Genomic DNA, 18,761 nt, shown 5'->3' on the forward strand with positions numbered 1-18,761 from the left:
TATTCCCCCTCTATTTCCATATCCCATTCCCTCCAAACGACCAGTTCTTAGTGGTTTTCCAGGAGCTTCCCAAGCTGGTGGAAGGAAAGCTGGAACTGCCTGGCTGCATTACATGGGAATGCACAAGCACTGCAGGCAGACACTCGGGAGAGAGCAGAGCTGAGGGCAGACTGCCCTCCCTCCATTGCTGTCCTCTCATAGAGGCACAGAAACTGCTGATGCCTTGTGCCCTGCACTGCACCAGAGCAGCAGGAATCTGCACTAAGTGGTTTAAAAACAATATTCCCAATCAGGGAAAGTGCTGCAGCCTGGATTACTTTTCAAAATGCTTCAAAAAAATCTCCTTCAGAGAAGGAAGGAAGAGAGCTGTGCTTGGAACAAAATTTCCATAAGAACCTACAATTTCACTATTTTAGGTATTTTTATTGCTTCAGCAGAGAAAGTTAGGCTCTATCTAGGGGAAATTACTACTATCAATACTGAAAAGCACACTTCTGGGTTACATGTACTTATTTAGATTGGTCTGTTCATCCCACTTTTGCTCAAAGGGTCTGTCCTTCCTTGCACAAGCCTTCTTGCTGCCAGATGTAGGACCATTTCTGCAAGAATTGTTTTTAAAATAAGGGCTGCAGGAGTCAGCTCTTCAACTGAGTGGGTCTTTTTATCATCATGAAATGTACAATGTCTGGGCATGAAGCCATCAGCCTTCAGGAAAATGCAGCCAACACTGAATGCTGCAGTGTGATACGAGTTATGCAAGTCCATCACACTCATCTTCTCTCTGCTCTGGCTTCCTGTAGAGGTGTGAGCCAGGTGTGATGTCTTCTGGATGGCTCCAGCACTTGGGCTAATACCTATGGAAATGCCTTAGGAAGGGAGTGGGTTTGACAGTTGTGTTGCTTGAGGGTCCTGGGACTTTCTAATTCCAAAACCAAAGACCAGCAGAGGCTCTAGGATAACATTCACAGAAACCAGAGGCCACCACAGAAAGCTTGTCCTTTTTTCCTCTCTGCATTAGAGGTGTTTCTTTCACCTTGCTTCCTCTTGCAGACACAGCACCACAGACACAGGAAAACAAAGTCCAACGAAAGCAATTTACTGCACTTAATTCTCCTCTTGAGAAGAGCAGGAAAGAGAGAATGACCCAGATGTGACATGTTTGTCATGTTGCTTAATACAAGACTTGAAGGCCCTCAGGTACTCTGGTGATGAGGGCAGTGATAGAAACATCTCAGAGAAGTTTTTGGTGCATTTTTGAGCAGTGCTGCCTTAGAGACAGATAATGTATGGCCAGGCAAAACAGCCTTCTGGGGTGTCAGTTTAGATGCTCATTGAGGTCATTCACACCATGTTTGTTTGTGTACTTTTTATAATAAACAAACCACTCCTTGATAAAGGAAGCAGCTCAGCAGAGGCATGAGGTACTTGCTCACTGCCCAGCATCCCAGGATTTGCGTGCTTTGGCAGGGGATGCTGCCTGGCCTGGGGGTGAGTAGCTTATATTTGAATAGTAAGATTCACTGGAAGACTTCCCTTTTCTATGACAGCCTTGTCATAGGGTGTCCTGGGGTGGAGGGTGATACGGGGCCACTCGAGCTGGTAGGACATCTTTTCACCTAACTCGTGGAGTTGGTCACTATATTCTCAAGTGTCCTTGAAATGCCAGCCCTCAGCTAAAACACCCAAGTCACAGCAGTGGCTGCTCTTCAGCTCAGTGCCATGCCAGGGGTGCTAACCTTGGCTCCACGTCGCTAATGGGGAAAGGTGATTCCCTGGCCAGGAGCAGATTTCCAAAAGCACTGGTCTAGGTCTGTGAGAGATTCTCCTTTCATCTTCCCTGGTGGAAAACCAGCAGTTTTTGACAAAAAGATGTTTGAAGGCATCTTAGTGACTTTGGAGCTGTTTGCAGATCTTGAGAGAGGCAGGGCAGTAGCAGAGTTAGCAGCCAAGTGATCAGATGAGTCGTGTGCGAAGAGTGTGGCTCTTGGGACAGCAGTAAATACTGGCCTTCTATTTCTTCTCAGGCTCTGTGCTGGATTGCTGACATTTTAAGCCCAATCCCTTCATGTGAGGATTATCTGCCTCAGTGCAATGGCACAGTTCTAGAGAAAGCCAGACCTGAAATGGTAAGGTTTATTTCAGGTTGGGTTTGCAGTGTACTATTGGTAGTGCTTTTAATAAGTTGTGAAAGAAAAAGCCTTTGTGTATTATGTCCTAACCCGCAGATGCCTCTGAAAAATATCCCAAATCCCAACGTGAGCAGGATTTTACTGCTTTTTACACTGGAACTGTATTCTTAGAGATGGTTGAGGGGTTTATACCCCCCTTTCCCTGCATGCTGGCCTGAGGTCTGCTGTCTGCATGTCTCCAAAATGCCCTTCCAGGAGCTGTGGTAGTAGTGCTGCCATTTGCACGGCCTGAAAACAGGGTTGCTGAGGGATTTGGGAATAGCACAAAAGATGCAGCCACAACACCCCTGTTCTACAGCCTCTAAAGAGGCTGATGGATATATTTAAAGAGTAACCCATGATTGTAGCAGTGCTCATCAGCTGTACCAGTGTTTCAGCATCTTCTGTTACCTTTCTCTGATGTAAGCAGAACAAAAGAAAACAAAGAGACCCAAACAACAGCAAGGTCCTACGTGCCTTGTAAATAAATGCTGTGTATTCACCTGGACCTATTTTGGCACACAGATAAGTCTCATTCTCCCTTGATGCACAGTAGTGAAAATCATGTGTCCCTGCATTGACCTCAGCTGAACCATTTGGGGTAAAAGCAGTAAATAACTGGTGGGGGAAGAATCTGGCCATCCTGTCACCCATTTTAGCACAGCCAAGAAGGGACAGAGGTGTGGGCTGTCTTTATTTTGGAAGTGTCTTTATTTTGAGGTTGAGCACCTTCAACCCTAGTGCAGGGGTTGTGCAGTGGCTCAGAGAATAGGTGGGAATGAAGATTGTTGTTTTTGAAGGAGAAAAGACAAATCATCATTGCTTGGGGTTTTTTCCATGTAATTTTTTTCAGCATGTACTGTATGGCAGTGCTGGAGAGAGGGCACTCAATGAGTCTCATCTGACTCTATATCACATCTTATGTTGTTTGTCATGACCAAGGGCTTGGGCCTTTCCAGAAATTCACTCTGATGATAAAGTCATGTCTTTGGTAAACTTCTAAACCTCTCCCATCTCCTTTCTCTTACCCACTGCCCTGGGAGACAGGAGTGCCTTGTTTTATCTCTGTGCTTGTTCTGATCCTGCTCCCTGATTTGTTTCAAGGTGCTATGACAGCTCAGCTGCTTATCTCTGCTTTGACAGGCTGCACCAGATCTCCATCCTTATCCTTCAGCCAGGGGTTTTGTTTCAGATTGGTGTGCCATGTCCATCAGAGCCCGCTGCCTGACTGTAAAGAGGGACTGGAAGTGCACAGCATCCTTCCTCAGTGCCGTTCAGTCACCCTCTCCTTCTGGGAGATGGGCACTGAGCAGCAAAGGGAGAAGCCCTGCAGGAAGGGAGGCTGGCAAACAGGGATCTCTTCTCTGTCTGCAGAAGGGGAAAGTCTGGTCTTTTCATTCAGGAATCCCCTGTCTCAGGCCCTGGAGTGTGAAGTGCTGCCCGTTGACTTTGCACAGATAGGAGCATGATAAGAGTGTTTTGTTGCAGTCAGTGTTTTGCTGCCAAAATTAGTTGGGGATGCCCTGCACACTCCCCTGTGGTCAAATGAGAAAAGTCCTTCCAAGATGTATAAATTACAAATAAATATTCCGTGTGCTGTAGAACTAATTTAACTCCACTGAACTAAAGGGGTTTAAACTGATGTGAATGAGAGCAGAGTTTAGCCCATAATTCATGTTATGTATCTCCCAGTACAGCTGTTGGTGCTGTGCCTGGCAGGGCTATTCCAGATAAGGCAAAGCTTAGGCACAAGAACTGAGTGGCTGCAGGTTTTAAGCAGGCATTCATATTTAGGTTTACAAGCTTAGCTAAGCCCTGTGTAAGCAAAATTCACGATGCTGGGTGAAAAACAAAGCAAAAGGAAATTTTAGGAAGTAGCTGCTTTTTTTTCCTTTTTTTCCCTTTTCCTCCCTCTTCTAATTGGCTTCAGCATTAAATATAAGCTGTGTTAATTACCCATACCAATTGGCTTGCCTTTCCAGTTGCATGATTTCATTTCACAGCTGTGCAGATGTTTGCAGCTCTTTCTCCTTAGGAAACCTCCAGGAGACTTAGGAATGTGTTAAGGCCAGTGACTGAGCCCTGGGTACAGGTAACATCAGACACCATCACTTCTGAGGTGCAGTCTTCGTCCCTGGAGTGAGTCTCTGAGCACAGGGTCAATCTCCCCTAGGGCATCTGTTGGAGAAAGGTCTTCCAGGAGAGATTTTCAGCTTTGCTCTCTGTGTGTTAAGTGATGCTGCTGGTGACAATGACAGGGACAGGAACAGGAACTTCAGGGCGGTTGTTTTTAGCCCCTCTGTCTGAGGCTGAAAGGTACGAAGTGGTGTCCAAATCCCTGATAAACGATTTCTTCACTGACAGCTATTTAGCATGCCCAGGAGACAGTTTTCCAATGAGACTGTGCCTGACTTTGCACCTGGAGGGTTCTGCTGTTAGCTCGGTCTGACCTGCTCTTCAAATCCCCTTTTGTGTGTGTGACAGTATTTCCATAATGCTCCTGAGATTTATGCTGTGACGTTCCCTTTTCTGAAAATGGAGGCTGTGGACAAGTCATTAAGCACAGCAAAAACTGCACTAAAAAGTTATTACCCAGATACAAGCGTGTGATCTATTATGGGAAGTCTTCATGCAAGTGATTTAATACCTTTTTTAATTAGGAATTCAGAACCTCTTCTGATGCTTACTCATAGCTGCTCTGCAGGAATGGTTCTTACCTTGTGGGGACAAAAATTTTGCTTTAGATTAAGTGGCTAAGTTTTTCCCCAGAGTAAAGGTAGGCCCCACAGGATTCCCTTACTCTGACTGTTACCCAGACAGCCACACTGCTGTGAGCAGCCTCCTGGACAGTTGTGGAATACTCTGCTGGGACTGTGGATGGTGATCCTGCTCCCAGAGGTCTCATGTGCAGTCCCTCCTCTCCTGTATTTTACACTAGAAGCTGTGTTGAAGAATAATGAAGGCTTGTTTCTGTGGACTTACCTCTTGTGGTTGGTTTTGCTGGTATCAAGTAAGTGCAAGCCCTGGCTGTGTTTTCCCTGACCTTTAGAGCCCACACAGCACTGCTTTCACATGGATTCTCTGGTGTCTAGAAAGGGTTGAGCTCATGCACCTTCGCTTTCACAGATGAATGTCTCTCTTTTCTCGCCAGCTGTCTAATTTCTTGAGTGTTCCTATGCACTTGGGAATTATGTATTCCTGTGATAGCACATACATTCAAATTTAAGTATTCCAGAAGGTGTGATGATGCCCAAGGCAATTTTCATCGACACCCGTCTGCTTCATCACTCCTATTCATGCAACCTTAAGATGGGATAGTAGAGACCAAAAGGACATTGAAATGAGATCAAGATTCAGTGAGCTGAAACAGTGCTAAATTAAGAGAAGGACTGCAAAATGCAAGTCCCGGGATACATTTAGTCATCTTGTTTATTGCTCATGGTTGGTGTTTTTTAAAAATAATTAAGCCATGCCTTAGTGCAGATTCTGCACGTCATTTGCCAAGGGAAAGGCAAGGAGCGAGACATGTGAAAGGGCCCAGTTGTTGGTTTATTTATTAAGTGCTGTGTACAAGTAATGCACATTATCATTTAATGAGAGGTGCTGCTATTGCTGTTTGCAAAGCAGCGTAGGGAGATAGAGAACATGCTTTAAAGGATTGGTACTGTGCCTGCTCCTGTCTGGACAGTGATTTCTCAACGTTTTAGGTGTTCTTCCTATGAAATGAAGGTAGAGAGGCCTGTTGGCTTTGTGAATGTGCTAAACCTCCCAACAAACCACAGCACTAAGTCTGAAAGTACTTAAAGGGAGCAACGTCCTCTTGTCACTGCATGCTGATGGAGAGAGGAACTGGATAGGCATCACCTGCTGGAATTGTCCACTCATCCCCACTGAACCAGGAGATTCTAGGATGCCTTTGCTTCTAGCTGTCAGAAGTTAGGCAAGGCAAATGTTATCCCAAGTATCTGGCTGGATTTGGGCTTTCTGTCTTGGATTCTGTCTTAGAAAAATATAGGACAGGAAAAATGGAAGTGGTGATGCAACAACAAGAGATGGTCTCGAACATCTTGTTTGTCTCTTTAGCTGATTTTGGAAAGGCACCTGGTGCTGTTTTCTGCTCTGTTTACATTTAGGAAATATTTCATTGCTCTCCTCTCCTAAATTTTATAAAGGAAGGTGTAGACTATGTTGGCACAAACCAAGTAACCTGTATTTTCAGGCAGAGGATTTCTTTCTTCTTTTTCATGGTCTCTGCTTGTGAGATACTGAGTTTCTGTGAAGCTGGCAGGGCTTGGCCTTACTAAGTCCAAACCATGACCAGGCCTTAACCAGCGGCAGTCCTCTGCAGTTTGGTTTTCCTTCAGGGTGACAATCCTTGAGAGAAGTGATTAACCACTGAATTTAATTGTTCTGTGAAATGAGCAGCTCTGGGGCTGGTTCAGTGGAGCATCTTTGACCAAAAGAAACTTTAATTAGCCTGGGGATGTCATTGCAAGACATTGCATTATGCAAGAAGTGTCACAGCCACAGACAGTAAATGCACACAGATGCATTTTGTGACTTAAACTCTTAACTTGTGCTGTATCCAAAGCAGATACACTGATGGAGCACATATAGTAGGCAGCCCTTGTAAAACCAATTATTCCTTCAGTTCAGACCTCCGAGTGAAACGATGCTGGGCTTTCATTTCCGTTTCCTCCTGCTGAGCTTTTCTTCTCTAATTGTGAAAGTATTAGGGAAGAGCACAGAGCATTTGAAAAGCAGTCATCAAATCATGGAAAGTAATCACACTACTTGTTTTCCCTGTTAATACCCCAAAGATTTTGGTGAATGGCATTGCCAGAATTTCTCACCCAAACCGGCCGTGGGATTTGTGCAGTAGAGCCCAGCCAGGGCTGCAGCAGCCCAGGAGGGGTATGTGGTCCTGGGCACAGGAGGTGAGTTGGGCTGGGTGCAGGCATGGCACAGGGACATCTCTGGGGCAGGAATGCCATCTCGTGGCCGTAAATAGCTATAATGTGATTAAATCCACCTCCCCTCCCTACTTCCTTCATGACACTTCCCCACTGTATCAGTCATTCTCAGGAAACACAAATCAAGCTCCATATTTTCTGTATAGCAGAGATCATCCTTTTTTGGGTTCCTAAAGCTGTGCTGTCGGCCTCAGCAGCTCCTCTTGGCTGCAGTGCCCTGTGCTGGCACTGGAACGGGGTCTGTGGGGACTGTGTGTGAGCCACAAGCAGATCAAGTGCAGACCTTTGCAGGCTTTGCTTTGCTGCAGTCTCTGTCAGCTTTACCCTATTCCTTCTGCACTTTGCACACTCAGGCACAGATGTGATGCTCTCCAAGACATATTTCTCTCTCAGCCGGCAGTGTAGTGCTGCCGGAGCCAGTTTGAGGATGTGGGAGTTGCAGCTCTTGGAGGGAGAGGTGGTGCCTTTTATCAGCTGTCTGGTACTGCTGGCTGCATGATGTTAAGCAGAATGGTGTCTGTGTGGGTGACATACATTGTGTCTCAGAGCCGTGAGAACAGAAAATGGGCAGTCGATGAAATGCTGGACGTTGGAACTCAGCTGCTGTAGGAGGAGCCCAGTCCTTAGGGAATGTGCTGTCTCTGCTCACCTTTTGGATAACACCATAGTACTTTCTGCAGTGGTGTTTTGGGGTAAATAAACACCCTATTTGTAAGCAAAATATTTACCAATGGTGCTCTTTTCTTAGAAGAGGGAATGCTATATGCTCAGCAGGAATTAGGATGTCATGGGAAATGATGGATTCACTCAGAGCGCCCTTGGGTTATCCCATCAGAGCAGGCATCAGTGCTCCATGCAGAGACATGGCCCTGCTCAGCATTCCATAGCTCCAGGGAAGGCAGGTACAGCTGCCTCTGCTGGCCAGTGCCAGGGAGATGCTGACTTGTCGCTCACCTGCATGGGAGCAGCATCGGTGAAAGCAGAGTTTGAATCGTTACGAAGTCTGTGCAGCAAAGTCTAGGAGGAATCAAATCTGTTTGTGCTGTCACTCCCACTTCAGCTCAGCTTGTTCCGAGGGGATGGGACTGAAAGGCTGTTCTGGCAGCAGAAAGGGAGGAGAGGAAACAAATGTAAACAGAAATAGGCTGCGTTGTCAATCTGTGTCTGATGTCTTTGGTTATCCTGTTTTGAAGGTGAGTAAACACATCAAACTTTTACTGTGGGAGGAATCCCAGAGGAGGCTCAGCAGCTCTTGGGAATCAGGATGTATTACGGATGCAAACCGCTCTTAATCCATTTCTAGAGGCACAACGGAAAGGTGCCTTTCTTAGCACCTGAATTGTATTTCCTAGCCCAGGTCATCTTTGCATGAGCAGAAACATAGAAAGTTCTCTGCATCTGTATGTATTCTTTGAGATTTTAATTGCACCCGCAGCAGTTACCTCCAACACCCCTCTTTAGAAGTGAAGACAGGGGCCCTTTTAGGTCAGGCATCATTTCATCTGCTTGCTAAATTGGGATAAGGCAAATTAAGGCCTAACTCTACTGACTATTAAATAGATCTCTCCTTATTGTAATAGCAGGAGCCCAAAGCAGGTGACTTGGGCACTTGTACATGATAGTACAGTCCCCTAAATTTGTGATTTTCCACAGTTGTGATTGGTCTCTTTTTTCAGTATCTTCTGATAGCTGAAGATCAAATCCTTTCCTCAGAGCCATAGATCCATTTGAGGCTCTCTACAGCATGTGAAAGCCAAACTCAGTCCCAAAAAACCCACCAAATGGATTAAATAGCTTGGTATTTTGCCAATGGATGGCTGTGGTTGGTGGGAGGAACCAACACCTCCCTTGCTTCATCTGCAGCAAGTGCTTCCTGCTTTGTTTGGTGTCTTTACTCACCACCTTGTTTTGTTTCTGACTAAATAACCTTTTTATCTTTCAATATTGATGCTGTATTGCCACTGGGTTATGTTTCTAGAAGAATTCAGCTGACCTCAATTGCGGTTTGTAGTTCTACTGCAGTAAGCTGCGAACGAGTTTGTAGCTATCCTCAATCCAGCATCCCTAAACTAGCAGTGATTTATTGCATTCTCCCACTGAAACAGAGTTGTGTGTGGAGCTGTACTCCACAGGTCTCTAGCTGTGTGACCCCAGCCTGTGGGTTTTCTTGCGGAGCCTAAAATTCTGAATTCTTCTATGCTTTTGGGTTTTTTCAAATCCCGAAGACACAAATGAAAAACATATTATCCATTGCCATTACCCATGAGAGTTGCAAAGAGTACATATTTTCCCAGAGGCCTTGGGATGCCCTACTTCTGTTTCTTACGGCTTTGTGACCCAGCTGGTGCAGGTGTGAGCACCTGCCTCTGCCCCGTGTCATGGACACATCCGTGCTGCCGCGTCCCTGCCAGTTTGGTGCCTCACCAGCACTGCTCCCAAAAAGGAGCGAGCTGTCTGCTCTCCCAGCACCTGCTTGTGAAAGGTCAGCACATGGGCTGTCTAGTTTATGGTGTTCCTAGAAGTTCCCAACTGCTCTTTTCATTTTTAAAAATGGATGTTTTCATCCCGGTGGGATTAATGCCATCCCTGCATCAGGTTTTGCTGTTGACCTAAGTCTGTGTGCACTCGATTATAATGAACTGCAGCCTCAGAGTATGGGCAAGGGAAGTTCAAAAAGATCACTGGTAATGGTGGTGATCAGCCTCTAATTCATGTTTTTGAATGGCTGGTATATGTAAAGCGTTAGAGAATATAGCAAAAAGCTTTCCTGTGTGCTTCTTCATGTACTGTTAAACATGTTTTAAGACCATTTATTTTCCTCCTTGCTTGTGTCTCTAGAAACATGTAAAAAAGAAATACACCTTACCATTACATTAGAGGAAAAGGTGCACTACTCCATCAGCTGCATGAAGGTAGGTTAGCTCAGTGCCTGGCATGCTTCTGCTCTAACTCTGTTTTTCCCAGTGCTCAAGCTGTGGGCATACATGATTTATGGCCTAAGATTTAAGGATGTTTCCTGCAAAGATCTCTTCTGGGAGGAAAGGAGTGTGCTAAAGAAATAAAGCCATCATTTGCTAGACAGGATTTCTGGAAGAACTAAGTTGAGACTGTGTGTAGGATTTCAGTCTCCCAGCAATGAAGCGGGATGGGAACGCTCCATCGTCAGAGCAGGATCCAGTTCCAGCAGGCACCGTGGCCAGGCACTGCAGTAAGCTGAAAAACCAAGGCTGGGTTAAAAGCATCACACCACACCACGTGAAGCAGTCACTAAGCAAAAGGTGACTTTGCTGACCTGTATTTCCTCAAAGCACAGGCAGTGTCTGTCAGGCTGATGTCTGTGCCGCCCTTGCGATGAGCTTCCCTTTACCAGCTGGCTCGGTTTGGTGTCCAAACCATAAATGCACCAGGAGGGACACAGACATGCTGGTGTGAGTGCCAGGAGGGACAAGATGAGGAATGTGGATGAAGAGAAGTGCCTGACTCTCCTGCCAGTACCAGCAGTGCACAGGGAGGGAGGCAGCCAGACCAGCTGGTCTTGTTCTCGTGGGATCCCACTCTGGCAGCAGAGAAGAGCGAGTGAGGTTAAGCTGGCCTTGCAAATATTGTCTAAGACATGGTCACATTTATTAAAGGCCTTTCAGCTGGACCTACATGCCCCTGCACACAGCCAGCTGGCTGTGCAGGAGGGTGGGGGGTGCTGCTGCAGGTTTCAGTGGCTGTGCCCCTGCAGGGATGGAAGCAGCTGCTTGCTGTGTTCTGCCTTCCCAAGGACATGTTCCTGGCCTGGGAGGGGACAGGCACTGCTGCTGAGTCAATTAGACTGGAAAAACTATACCAAGCAGGTGCAAATCTGACCAACATTTAGGAATGTTATTCTGCAAGACTTTTTTACTTAAGTGGTGAATTTGTGGGAACAAGGCAGAAGGGCATCATCTTCAGCAGAGACCATCTGTCCCAGGAGACTGCTGTGTGCATTGACTGTAGTGCACACCTGGAGTGGACCCACTGAGGGAAAAGTGTAGCTCTCCTTTAGTAAACATTTTTACTTTCATTTTCTGATTTTTTCACTTTTGTTTCATGCAAGCTGGCAACCAAACCCATTTCAATAAATATATCTGGAGAGGGATAAAAGGTATCCTCTGGCAGTTTTGAAGCCCACGAGAACCGGTCATGGATCATGTTTAAATGTCAACCCTGTGGAAAGCACATGGCTTTCCAGCTGCTCTTGTGTTAGCCCACTGACAGGCTGAGCTGGTTAGCAGGGCTGATTCATGGCCCAGCAATATAACCCAGTTGTACTTGTTCTTTATTTATAGAAATCACAGGCCTCAGTGTTCTGGCTACATCAAGTTACAAGAGCAATGATGGAAGAAGAGTGATGTTTCAAATTAGGCAAGAGTTAAGCAGACTTGCTGGAGACCACAGTATACAAATGAAGAAAATTTAATGCATTTTCCTGGGTATTAAATGTGTATGTTCACTTTTAGGAAGGTCATGGGTGCTAAAATTTCCTGTGGAGGAACTTACATGCTAAAGTTGAACAGAAATTACTAAGTCAGTGTCTCTAAAGGACAGCTGAGAAAGTTAAGGATTAGGCCACATAAGTGGGATATCATGGAGAAAAGCAGCTGGAGACAGAGAACCTCCTGCCTGCTTTCATGTGATACATGAGTGCAGTCAGGACTCAAGCAGGGATGCTTACGGGATTTTACTCAAGCCTTATTCATATCCCAAGTAGTATGATAATTACACATTGTAACATAGCAGCCCCATGGTGTTTTAATGTTTTTGTCTTTTTAGCTATGTGGTAATTTAACTTTGTAATTGCTGTGTCTGCATTTTAGTAGCCCTTAGAAGCCACAGCCAAAGATCAGCATGTAAAGCACTGCAGTTCCATAGGATGAAGACAGTTGTTTCTGCAGTGATCTTACATCGGGAAAGGGTAAGAGCTTGGTGTGGCATCAGCAGGAGACTAGTTGGTCTTACCAATTTTGGCCATAAGTTCAGAAGGGCTGAGTAGCATCAAGCTGAAGGTTTGCCAGATCAGCAGCATGTCACTTGAGACAGCTGACAGCAGCTTGGTCAGAGCAGTCTGGCACCTGCATTGGCAATGGCATCACTGTCCCTCATGTGGCAGGGAGGACAGTGCTTGTGAGAGCTCCCAAATGTTCCTGAAATCAGACAGGTGAGCCCATCCTTCAGGTGCTTCGTGTTAAATGAGCCCATTGAGGTAATGGGAAACAAGAGCTGACCTTTGTTCCTTGTTATCCACTCCTATCCTCTGGATATGTGTCATTTTATGTTTCATTCAGGAAAAATTCTCAGCGCTTTGGGCTCTTTGGTCAATAACTGTGATGGCACCTCTAGGTGAATCTGTAGACACAAAAGCCACAGAGATGATCTCCTTATTTTGCTTGTAAAAGGGCCAACATTTGTCAAATTAGTACCTCTTTGCAGCCAGAAGAGTTTAGCTGCTCATCCTAAGTTTGATAGCTAAGCAGAAACCCTGGAGACACAAGCAGATCCTAGTGATACCACTGGAACAGCAGAGATGCCATAAATAGGGCGGTGATTCGAGTAAAGTCCCTGTGCACAGCAGCATTTCTTGATCAGTTCCAGGCTTTGGAATGCACTGGGCAGTAAGAAATGCTGGGCTGAGGGGTTCAGGTGGGATTCAGGTAGTTGATATGGTCTTGACTGAAAAAGTACTCTCAGGATTTTTCTGCTTGTGTGCTTCTTTTTTTGTGACATATGTATATACACACACACATATATATATATATACACACATGTAAATCTCCTCTTGTCCAGAATGACATTTATTTGTCCTCATTTGCAAAAGTTTTATTGCTTTGGAGCATCAGCACAAACTCTCTGATAGGGTATGAGATAGCATGGCTACTTTGTGAGATTTGTCCAGAATGAGTCCCAAGGCACTTTCCCAACAAATGAACTCCTGCAGTGATAACCTGCTTAGCGATTAAATATGGAAATTAAACCACTACATTGTTAGTCCCTCAGAAGATCCTAATACCTAGCTACCATCCAGAGGTAATTTTCTCAACAATAACTTAATACGCAGCCCAGATAAACTGGGTACTTAGATTGAATACAAATGATATTTCAGTGACATGAATTATGGCCTTATGCTGAACATCACTATGGCAACTAATGACATCACCACAGGCTCCAACCAGCACAAAACCCAACTTCTGATGGTCTCCATTTGCTGGTGCAGATCTTTTCAGGGCTTTTGGGGGTATGAATATGTAAGCGCCACAGTGTTGTCAAGGGTTTGCTATGTATGTTTACTGTCATTTGAAACATTTATTCCCTTTGTGGTTAATGTTGTTCTCATGAAGGAAACCTAATGAAAATTACTGTTTGTATTTGGTTAGTAACATTTGTTGATAACATATGGTCTGGGAATGCTTCAGCAAATAAGAGCTTTTTAATAGTAAACAGCGATATGAGTTCTATAAAGCAGATGCTGTCAAAGTACACAGCGTAAGGTTGGATATTTTCTTACTTTTGCCTCTTACCCAAAGCAAGATTATCTCCCTACTTTCCCTTGTAGTGACGACGCAGTTTTTTAAGAGAGAAAACATAACCTGTGACCTGAAACCGTGATTAGAAAATAAAGTTGTTTCTTGGTTCTTATGCTTAAAACAGTTATTATGTAGCTGATGGCTCACACATGAAGATATATTATAGAGGACTTGACTGGACCTGTGGTGCTGTAGGTAATTTATGCCAAAGCTCTGCTCTCTGGCACTGGTGGCAGTTTGATGCATCATCATAAAAGATGAAACATGTGGATCAGTGGCACCAGGAGAGAAAACTTTAGAGCAGAGCTGATAAAGAAGCTGAGTTTGTTAATCAGTTCTTCACTGAACATGCTCATCTGCTGAGCTCGGTTGGACAAGATTTGCTCAATGGAGAGCAAAGCATAAATTGATACTTCTGGAGCACAGAATGTGTCATTAATAGAGTGAGGGCAAATAGAAGTTGTTAGTGAGGTATGGCATAATCTCTCATCTGACTTGCAGCACTCTGGGTTGCAGTGTGTGTTCCACCACATCACTCACAGGTGTTGCTCATAACACCGTCCTGGCAGGGTCCCACATGGAATGCGTTCATGTTCTCTGTGCACTTGGACAGCTTGTGACTGCAGAAGCTTGGAGGTTTCCTTTAGAGACATGCATGTCTAGAGGGCATTTTCACACACCGTGGGTCATTCTGCCTCCATAACACTCCTTTCCAAGCCATGGAATGGCTCATGGAGTACAAATAGTAGGCGGTGGTCTCAGTTCATTGTGTGGTTGTAGAGGTTTCATCTTCCTGGCCACTGCCATCCCATCCACAAGGAGCTGGTGTCCTGCTCCGCAGCTCCAGCAAACTAGGATTACTCCAGACATAACAGCTTGAATTTAAAGTGGGCCTGGGCTGAGACTTGGAAGAGGACCTAGGTTAAATTACAGTTTCTTCAAAAAAAAACAAACCTCGCTATCAGTCTGGAAAGTAGAGGTTAATTGGCCACTAGAAGAACAGAGGCCTGAATGATTACAGACATCCTGGGTGCAGATGTCTTCAGTCCTCAACTTCTCTTGTGACTGCACAGGCTGGCGCTGCAGGAGACATATTGTTCTTTCTAATAAGAAAGTTCTCTTAAATTTGTTTTCATGCTGCTCCCAAATGCTCTTTTTTTTCCCCCCAAGAATCATCATGGGTTTTCCAAACATCTGTCCCACATTTCCCAAGGAAGATAATTAATGCCTTTGTCACTCACACAACCCAACCACTTCAGCTTGTGTCAGACAGGACATTTTGGATTAACCATTGCACACCCAAGCAGTGTTAGTGCTGACCTGCAGCTGAGCTGAACATCTCTCTTGTCTTTCTTTTCACAGCTGGGGCACCCAGGGAGACTTCACGACAACCCACGCGCTTCCTGCAGTGAAGGTGAAGCTGTTCACGGAGAGCACAGGAGTGCTGGCTCTGGAGGACAAAGAGCTTGGGAGGGTAAGGCGATTTTGAGTTTAATAATGTTTCCTTCTGGCCCCGCTTTTCTAGAGAAATCTCTCCTGTACGGAAATATCTTTGGAGCACAACATGCTCTGCTTTTTTGCCAAGCTTCAGGAGGGGGGAAGAAAGCAAGCTCTGCACTGCTGGAAAGGAGTGCATCTCGCATGCTGTCTTTGTTGTGAGTTTTTAATGGCAGCATTTCAGCTGGCTGTGCCTGCTCTGAGCAAAGGCAGAGGATCTTGTGTGTGATATTGGCAGTCCGGAAAGCCTTAGAAGTTGCTTACGGAAATGGACATTCCTGAGGCAGAAAAGGGGATTATGCTGAAGCAAAAAGAGGGGATTTAAGTTTGGCAAGGGAGTGTTAAGCTGCTCTCCTATCTGCTGAGCAGCCGGTGCACAGTCTGAGCTTTTGAAAGCACTGACTGCAGTACTCACTACAAAAGGTTTGGAACCCTGGGTTCCCTGGGGATGGTGGCCAAACTGGTGGCTTCTGTGGGGCTGGACTGGGGAGTGAAACATGGGGTTTCATTGCTCCCCTCAATAGTGTTATAGCAAAGAGCTCAGATTCACAGGTTACTGGCCACAGAGCAAACCTTCCCACCCCATCTCTACCCCTCGCCTGTGGCCCCTAAACCAGTGCCCTGGGACTGGTGGCCCTTCGTCGCTACAGCCCACAGCTCCAGAATATCTGTGGCTTTGGGACATTTCAGTTGTCTCCATGGATTTTTTCCAGCTGTATAATTTGTGTTGACCTCAGGCATAAGTGACAGCAAACTCCCTGTTATGCCTTCCTCAGCTTCTCAGGCCGAGAGATCAGAATGGTAAAGACCCCATGAAAATCAGTTCAGGGTAAGAGGGCTCAACACGACCCAAGCAATCTCCAGGAACAGCCTGGGCTCTGTCTGCCCATCTCTGCAGCACACCTTGCTCACCACTCTGTCTACATGGCTATGTCCAAGAAATCCATGGCCAGGAAAGCCACCGATCCTGTGGCAAGCCCAAGTGCAATATTTCCAATTATGGACTAACCTGTTGGGATGTTTTTTGCTACCTCCATGGCTACTTGTGTCTTGACACAAGAGAGTCTGTCTATACAACAACATTTTGCCTAATTAACATGGGTTTATATTAATTCTGTTCATAAAAATGCCAAACATTCTTCCAGGTCCTAGTGAGCTGTTGATTTAATTTATAACTTTATAGCGCAGAGCAGTGCATGCAATCTTCTCATATAATCCATGTTCACTTCAACTGTTTGTGTTTTCACATTTCTGTAGCATCCTTTGTTCTTCTCTTTTAAGAGTGTCACAGCCCCTTCAGGCTTTCCTCATCCACACCTTGACCCTTCCCGTTATCCTGTCCTCCTCCTTTTTTTGACAAGGAGGATGACCCCAGTAGGCTGCAATACTCCAGCTGAAGACCTACAATTGTTTTTGCTGCACAGCATCATAATATTTTCAGGATTATTTTCAAAATCTCCTACTTCAAACAACCTGGCACCCTGCCTTTATCCACTGTGGCATGCTGAGCAGAGCTTTTCACCCAGCCAGCCACGATGCCATTCAGGGATTTTCCCCTGAGTGGTTACACCCGGTGCAGACCCACTTGCTTTGTAAGTCTTGTTTCCACTGGCAGCCATGAACATTGCTGACTTTGCTGGTCTCGGGAAGCAATTAACTGTGCATGTTGTTCTGAGAAAGATGTCAGGCCCCAAAGCAACCCCCCTTGCCCTGAAATGCTGATGAGCAAGCCCTACCAATACGCTTTCATTCCTGGTCCAGCAGGAAAACATCCCCCAGCTCTGAGTTTCTGTGGGCCAGAGGACATGGGCCAGCAGTGGCAAGTGTGGGGAGCTGGCAGTGACTCCCCCTGGCCCGTGGCCACCAGTGCTTTCAGTCGGCCAAACTTCAAAGGGATGCTCAGTGTGCCCGGAGCAGCCGAGAGATGACGCGTGTCTGCTCAGGCTGCATCAAGATTTCTTCTTTAATGTAACAATGAAACCGGGAACGTGTTAAGCCCCTGGTTTAGCTGTTGGAGTGGGCAGGAACCTGTCTGCATGGAGAGAGGAGGGAAGCAGGTTTTATACACAAAACACCCCTGCTCAGGCGCCCTTTGAGCAGTGGCTTTGTGCTCTGCCAGGCGGGTACAATGCCCACTTTCTATTGCGAGCGTTAAATTGGCAACCGGCCGCCAATCCTCAGCTCACCACTTTTATCCAAAGGAGCTGAAAAATGCTCCCAAGCCTTACAGCCTGCTGGATGGGCAGCTAAAGGCATGGGAATACATCCTGGCCCTATTGAAGCCAGTGGCAGGGCTCCCATGGATTTCAGCCATGCCAATACTTCATCTACTGAGAGGAAGGAGGGGAAGAGCTGTGAATTACAACACCACTGGGGAAAGTTTATGCGCCTTTTGATGAAAAAGAGTTAGAAATCAAAGTGGAGAGCATTCCAAACACCTTGAGTGGCTGCTGCCTCGCTGAGAGGTGCGGTTTAGCTCAAGTGTATGTGCTTGCATGACCTGCCTTGAAGTGGGATTCCTTGGATACTGCTCAGTTTGGGTCCATAATGTTTCCAACACCCCCCACCCTGTATGGAGAACTCGCTTCTCATCTTCAGGATTTGCTTAAATGTATTTTTTTCCAAGAGTGATGCAGTACAGACTGGTTATGCTCAGTTATCTATGTGACTAATATCAGCTTCAGATTCCTGCCAGAGAAAGCAATTCAATAAAAGAAGTGATAAATAACATTAATGAATAAGGGTGAACTTGAGAATCTACTGATATTTACCTCAGGCTTTAGAGGAGGCAATAAAGTAAGTTTTAGAGTTATTCATCAGAGGGTAATAGTGTCAAGGATATTTTAGTGGAAAACAGCCCCTAGGTTGTTGCATCAGCAGTAAAGTTGAAGAGCAGAGGAATACAAGATTATAGTCTGGGCAGAAGCTTGGCAGGAGCATGGACAAAGCATGAGCAAGGAATGAGTGATGGCAGCACATCATTTAACGAGGATGAACACTGCCATTTGTAAAACAATTTGCATGCATAATGGTTGATGGATTTAAAGGAGATTCATCTCACTACATTGGAGTGGAAACTTGAATGAATTTGTGCCAGGCAAAGTCACCTCTGAGAGTGAAAGACCTCTGAGAGTGAAAGCATCAGAAGGACAATAGGTGGAGGAGGAAGAAGGTTAGACCACCTGAAAGGACACATATGGAAACACCAGAAGAAGATGGTCAGTGTGGTTTAGTTCTGGGAGAATACTCTGTACCTTACTCTCTAAGAGAGCTGCTCAGCTTAGCAGTGGTGATGAATGAGTGAGAAAAGCACAGCTATGATCAGGAAAGATTATTTGCCTCTTGCAGCCTTTCAGTTACTTTGAGCCAAGCACTTGCACTGGTATTCATCTGCAGTGGTGTTGCACTGATGTGCCCCTGCTGGAGACCCTCCCATAATTTCCTCACTGCAGATTTGATTTGCTGTCATAGCACAGTCAGACACAGCAGCCTATCTGTTGCCTACTTTATCCAGTCATCACAGTAAATAATCAAGCCAGCTTTCTCACAACTTGATAATAGCAGTAGATGAACCA

General features: G+C 45.6%; 1 protein-coding gene across 14 annotated transcripts in view; it reads left to right on the plus strand.

Annotated features, from left to right (window-relative positions):
• Nucleotides 1-18,761, plus strand: part of CADPS (calcium dependent secretion activator) — a 211,321-nt gene that overhangs the window by 83,112 nt on the left and 109,448 nt on the right. For all 14 annotated transcript variants that reach the window (XM_064667325.1, XM_064667312.1, XM_064667320.1 and 11 more), the window contains exon 7: nucleotides 15,052-15,163. In XM_064667325.1, coding sequence (XP_064523395.1) covers nucleotides 15,052-15,163 — 112 coding nt within the window. The remainder of the gene's footprint in view (nucleotides 1-15,051; nucleotides 15,164-18,761) is intronic.

The sequence above is a fragment of the Pseudopipra pipra genome, chromosome 11 (assembly GCF_036250125.1).
Source record: "Pseudopipra pipra isolate bDixPip1 chromosome 11, bDixPip1.hap1, whole genome shotgun sequence".
In the NCBI taxonomy this organism is placed as follows: domain Eukaryota; kingdom Metazoa; phylum Chordata; class Aves; order Passeriformes; family Pipridae; genus Pseudopipra; species Pseudopipra pipra.